Source organism: Rosa chinensis, chromosome 4, assembly GCF_002994745.2.
Source record: "Rosa chinensis cultivar Old Blush chromosome 4, RchiOBHm-V2, whole genome shotgun sequence".
Taxonomy (NCBI): Eukaryota; Viridiplantae; Streptophyta; class Magnoliopsida; order Rosales; family Rosaceae; genus Rosa; species Rosa chinensis.
The window spans coordinates 14,955,954-14,961,908 of NC_037091.1; the positions used below are offsets into that span (position 1 = coordinate 14,955,954).

Genomic DNA, 5,955 nt, shown 5'->3' on the forward strand with positions numbered 1-5,955 from the left:
ACTAGAGAAAGTGCCGAAACAGAACCAAGCAGTAAACCTAATTTATTTCTTGAAATCCTAAGAGGCAACCCTAGAGAACAATGCAAGCTTAAAAACCTAAACAAAGCTAGATTTAAAAAAACTCACAATAAACCCAGCAAAGAAAAACACCACAGCCTAGGTTCTCAAGATAACAATTAAAAAATAAAAAATAAATTAAGAAAAAAGAAATACAAAATAAATTAAACATCCTACAAAATCAAACTGAAAATATACAAAGAAAAAAATGTGAGACATTTCTAATGAAAATATACAAAGAAAAAAATGTGAGACATTTATTAGAAAGAAAGACAGATATGAAAATCAACGTAATAAATACCAAGTTTGTTGAGTGGGAAAGGTTGAAGAAGTTTGTTCTTCAAATAGTTTAATGGGGAGGCGCAGCAAAAGAAAACGGAAACCGGAATCCGACGCCGCCGTCAGTGAAGACACCACCGCCTTCGCTGTCTTACTCTCCGCCCTCTCCTCTCAAAACCCCGACTCCCACCGCCCCTTACTCACCAAATGCCTCAACAAACTCCGCCGCTCCTTCCACAACCCCCTCCTCTCTCTCCTCCCCACTCTCCTCACACGCACCTCCGCTTCCCTCGCCTCCCGCGCCGCCGACATGGTGGGCTCCGCCGCCCTCGAGTCCCTCGACATGAACCGCACCATCGCTTCCGACGCTGACATCATCCATGCCTTGCTCTCCAGGTCCTCCGTCTCCGCCTGCAACGCTCTTCTCGATTTGTGCACTACTTGCGTCGGACGACGCCGTTTGATCGAGTTCTCTGCTCTTCCGACGATTCTGTGAGTCTCTCAGTACTCATCTCAATTTCCTTCCTTGTTTCTTTGTTCTTGTTTTTCAGTAATTTTTTACTTTTTTTTTTATGATAGATTTCGGTTTCTTCGGGTTCGTAAATATTCAACAATTTCAGTTACTGTGTGCTCTGCCTCTGGGGATAGCAAAGATGTAAACTCTGTTAGTGTAGGATTTAAGATGGATGAAGTTTCTGTGTTGATTCTCAATGCTGCAATTATTCTCATCAATACCTGTGACATTGAGCAATTGGAGCAAATCCCGAGACACCTATCGCAATCTTTCTTTGCATTTATGAGGAATCTGTGGGCGAATGTGCGAAATGCAATGTCACTCGCAAGCCCTTTGGATTCTACACTAGGGGGAGACTTGCATATTAGCAACATTAGAGTTGGTCATGTGGCCGAAAGCCTGTTCAGGCTTTCCATTTGTGCGGCTCGGCTCGTCACGCCTTTGCCTTTTCGTGTGGTTGAGAGAGGTGTATTTGGTTTCACTGAGTTGGGTTTTAGAGGTTTTATGTCTAACCACTGGGAGGTATCGCCATTTCTTGTGAGGAGGCCGTCAGCTGGGGTGAAAATTGAGGAGGATGATTTTTTCGGCCCATTATCAGTGAATTTGGTGGGAGCATATCCTTCTTTTCTTTCATCAATCCTTCCAGGGATGGTTTCTTGTCTTCCTATTTCTTCAGACGAGTTAAACATCCTTGCATTTCTGGAAGAGGCGCGGAGCAAATTGGGTTGTCCCCTAATTTACCAGCAGGACATTCGGGTTGTTAAAACGAAAAGCAAGAAGGAGGTGCATTTCTTTGTGGACAGTCTGGCATCTTGCTGCATAAAGGATCCTCATTGTCTTAGTGCCGAGGATGTTTCAAAATGCGAAGAAGCATATAAAGACGGTTATACAGTTGCGTTACGCGGAATGGAGTTCCGGTTTGACAGTGTTGCTGCTATTGCAGAAGGATTAGCATCTGTTTTTGGTCAACCATCTTTAGGTGCTAATATGTACTTGACACCACCAAATTCTCAGGGCTTGGCTTGTCACTATGATGACCACTGTGTGTTTGTATGCCAACTTGTTGGGACTAAGAAATGGAGAGTTTCTTCTCAGTCAAATGTTCAGTTACCTCGATTGTATGACCCTCTTGATAGACTACACGGTTCAGAAGTTCAGAATTCAATGGGTGACTGCAAACAATATTTGCTTAGGGAAGGTGATATTTTGTATATCCCCAGAGGTGTTCTTCATGAGGCATGCACTGAGAATGTTAGTCTTGATGGGTCTGCTAGCTGTTCCTTACACATTACACTTGGTATCGAGGTTGAACCTCCTTTCGAGTAAGTATGAATTGACATTGTATTCACATTACACTTGGTCGGTCTTGCCTTTTCTTGGGTCAAATTTATGCTTGAAAGCACTTGTAAATAACTAAATACTATGCATTGGTAATTCTTAGTAGTTCAGTGACCATATGACCTTTACTTACCATTCACAGAGTCATAGTTTACTGCTCTGCTTATGTGGGTTTAGATGTCTTTTCCTCATACGAAAGAATTTGTCATTGCATACTGAAAATTTTCAGGGTTATTAAGGCACCTTATCATCAAGTCATGTAATAAGATATAAATAGAGAGATTGGTGATCTGCCCTTAATATCTTGTGGGCACAAATGATTCCTGTTTCCACAATTTAATTTTTATGTTAATAACATCTTCAGAATTCTCAGTGCATGAGATTATCTAGAGTCCTACTGACTGCATCCCTACCACTCTACTCAATAGCTGTAATTGACTGTAATGCAATTTTCTGACATTACATATGAGATTGTCCTAAGTGCCTATGCAATCCTCTCCTTATGCAATTTTCAATTTTTTTGTTTTTGTTTTTGAATATTTTCTCTTTGATTTTGGTTCTATACTTTTGTGTTTCTCCTTCCTGGAATGCCAGTTTGCTAATATTCTTTGATGCACATTAACTTCATTTGGTGCTTCATCTCACATTTCATATGACTGTTAATGTATATATTGGAAAATCTTTTGATTGGCTGAGTGATCCTTTTACAACTATTTTCTGACAATGAACTCAACATTGCATGTGGACTGATCCACGTTCAAGACCAAATGATATGGTATGCATGAATGGAAACCTTTTTCCTATTAGACAGAGAGACAACTTATTGGACCCATGGCAATGAGAAGGCTGCTGCCTGTTGTCTTTAGTTTGTGTAGTATTTTAGCAGATTCTAGTCTTACTGTGAAGATTTTTTCTAATCTTCTGTACATTACTCTCTGTACATAGAATAATACTATTCAAATACACACACACACACTTCCCAATTGGCGATTATGCGTGTTATAACATATAAACTATTAGTAAAGGGAAATGAAAACTTATATTGATCGCGGAACTAAATATTTACTCTCCTAGCGTATCTCTATATTCTTATAAGATATGGATTGAAGAAAGTGAAGTTGATTATGATTGTGTTTCTACTTTCTAGTGATGGCTTGTGTACAGAATGTATGGTTGAAGTGTTAATTTGAATCTGCTGAAAGTTTCAATTTTAGCATGATGTCAATGCAAACCTTGTATTAAATCAGAGCAGAAGTGTAAAGATTTGATTTCAAACCAGTAGAATATGTTGGTTGCTCCTGTTTCCAAAGTTTAAAATTTTGTGTTTCTTTCAAAAAAATTTTAGATGACGACAAATAGTCTATAAATCACAATCATATATGATTACTCGATGAATATTAGTACTCAACTCTGCTAGGCTCTCACATACTCTGCTTTATTCTAATACAGGTGGGAAGGATTTGTTCATGTTGCATTCTTCAGTTGGTACCAGAAGCAAAAACAAGTTAACAATTCTTTTGAGTCTTTGTCTGGAACCATTCATGATATATCTGTGAATCTCTTCCATGTTGCCGTTGGGTTGATAGGTGATTCTGATCCTACCTTTAGGAAGGCTTGCTTGGTTGCTTCAATCTTTTCCAGTTCACATACAAATAACTGGCTTGATTTAAACCAGAGAATCATCTTCTGTCAGCTGATTGATAAAATTAGTACTCAGACAAGGTTCTTGGAAGTGTTCAGGAGCATAGAATTAGCAGTTCAGGAAAACAAGGATTCCTTACGACGAATTAAATGGCTTGGTTTTCTCAATCTGGATAAGGAAAGCAGTCTAAATGATGACCAGAATATGCCTTTCATGGGGATGAAAAATTTATTGTCATTATGTATTCAACACAAAGACAATGTAGAAGCTGCATTCCAGCAGCTTAAATCTAGGTTCTGTGAAAACGTGATATTCGAGGATGCAATAGTTAGTTATAAGTTACTGTTAGATAAATACAGGAACGTCAGAAAGCAGTATATGAATGGAATGGTTTCACTGCATCATCAATTGTGATGTATCCTACATTTTTTCTTCCTCCATACCCCACTATATTACTGTGTTTGTATTTGTTCTTAATCAGTTCCGACAGGATGGAGAGCTGATGGACAGGAATGGATCAGCTACCTTTGTCAAACATGACACTAGACGTTAGAAGCAGAGCTATATCAAAGATGGCCGGTTAATGATTACACTAACATGCTTTTCTTGAACTATAGCTCAAGACGTTATGTCATCACCTTCCTGGGTTTTACACATATGAGAGAAAAGCTATGTTGGTGTAGAGGAACCATGAAAAAGAAACATGAGTAACTTATGGACTGTTTCATCAATATCACTTATTATTTCATATATAACCTAGAAATATATAAGTACAACACTGCATAAACCACAAAGAAGAAGAAGTTTCTATGGTTTGGAGTGTCTGGGTGTTGGAGTCGGATGAGTAGTCACTCCATGGTAATCAATCTGGTAAACAATATCGTCTATATTACTATTGATACTTGCATATTTGTTTGAAACTGGATTCTCTTGGACCATCGATGTTTCCGAGTCTCCATCAATGACCTGCATTTAGCACAACCTTGATGATGGTTTTTCATGACACTAGAACACAAATACAATTATTTCTACAAAGGTTTATTTTGAGAGGTCGGAACTTCAAAATAAAATTACTGTATGCACATAACTGCAGCAACATTGGCCTTGGGCAAAACTATGTCGAAATGCCTAAAAATTTGGAAGCAGATAGACTATTATTCATGAATCAGAAGCCCTACCTTGATCTTTGGATTTTCATGTTTCTTGTTGGTCAATGACATGCTCAATTTCCTCATTGGTTGTCTTCCTGGGAGGATACTCAGAGACAGAGAAGAGGAACTCATGTTATGGGAAGAGAGATACAGAACTGTAATAAGGAAACAGAACAGAACTATATGCAAGCTTTTCATTGTTATGAAAATGAAAACATATCCTTGGGGAGAGAAACATTAGAGCACCAAGTATATATAGACCATTGTAGTTGTGATTGAGTGAGAGAGAGAGGATATGAATTATTGATGGTAGGGAAAACATGTCTGAGCCCATGCTTGTGATTCTGTTGCAGATGAAAATGAGAGAGAGAGAGAGAGAGAGAGAGAGAGATCAACTCAGAAGGGCATAGACAGCATTGTCTTTCCAAACTCTCTCTCTGAATGACAACACTCAATTGTGGCTTCTAAAATCTCTCTGTAAAGGGGAGCCATTCAGCTTTGGTGTTGCAGAGTAGGTAAGGAAAAAAACCTGATTTCACGTTTGTGTTTCATATCAAACAAAGCCTCTCACGATTAAATCATTCTCCATGTTTTGTCTTCACCAATAAGGACAATATTCTGATCATATCATTCCTTGGCTGTTGCCCCACTCTTTATTTCTCACTCGGTATTTTAGACGGATAATTGAGTATGTCAGTATGATATTTCAGAATCGAAAACAGTTAGGTTGTAAATTGGTTCCGGTGTACTCTATATAGTGAGCTAATCTAACGATTTTCTAGCATTCTAAACAACCCCATATTAGACGCATGTAATCAAGTAATCTTTTTTCTAGCATGTAAATTGGTTCCGGTGTACTCTATATAGTGAGCTAATCTAACGATTTTCTAGCATTCTAAACAACCCCATATTAGACGCATGTAATTAAGTAATCTTTTTTCCTTGAGATGCAATTCTTATGGTTTTATTATCAA

General features: G+C 38.4%; 1 protein-coding gene and 1 long non-coding RNA gene across 2 annotated transcripts; one reads left to right on the forward strand and one right to left on the reverse strand.

Moving 5' to 3' along the window:
- Positions 1-355: 355 nt before the first annotated feature.
- On the forward strand, positions 356-4,398 carry LOC112200868. Its single transcript, XM_024341874.2, has 3 exons — positions 356-828; positions 916-2,172; positions 3,638-4,398. The coding sequence occupies exons 1-3, from the start codon at positions 410-412 to the stop codon at positions 4,242-4,244; spliced, it is 2,283 nt and encodes a 760-aa protein (XP_024197642.1). The 5' UTR covers positions 356-409; the 3' UTR covers positions 4,245-4,398.
- Positions 4,399-4,547: 149 nt separating this feature from the next.
- On the reverse strand, positions 4,548-5,514 carry LOC112200869. The gene is made up of 2 exons (XR_002936482.2): positions 5,009-5,514; positions 4,548-4,796 (listed from the first exon to the last, which is right to left on the reverse strand). It is a non-coding gene; the product is annotated as an uncharacterized LOC112200869 (long non-coding RNA).
- Between the last annotated feature and the right edge of the window lie 441 nt (positions 5,515-5,955).

Excerpts from the sequence above, each read along its gene's own strand:
- LOC112200868 (XM_024341874.2), top strand. The coding sequence starts at position 410 with ATGGGGAGGCGCAGCAAAAGAAAACGGAAACCGGAATCCGACGCCGCC. Across the intron at positions 829-915 it reads TCTGCTCTTCCGACGATTCT|ATTTCGGTTTCTTCGGGTTC; the intron begins GTGAGTCTCTCA and ends TTTTTATGATAG. Across the intron at positions 2,173-3,637 it reads GAGGTTGAACCTCCTTTCGA|GTGGGAAGGATTTGTTCATG; the intron begins GTAAGTATGAAT and ends ATTCTAATACAG.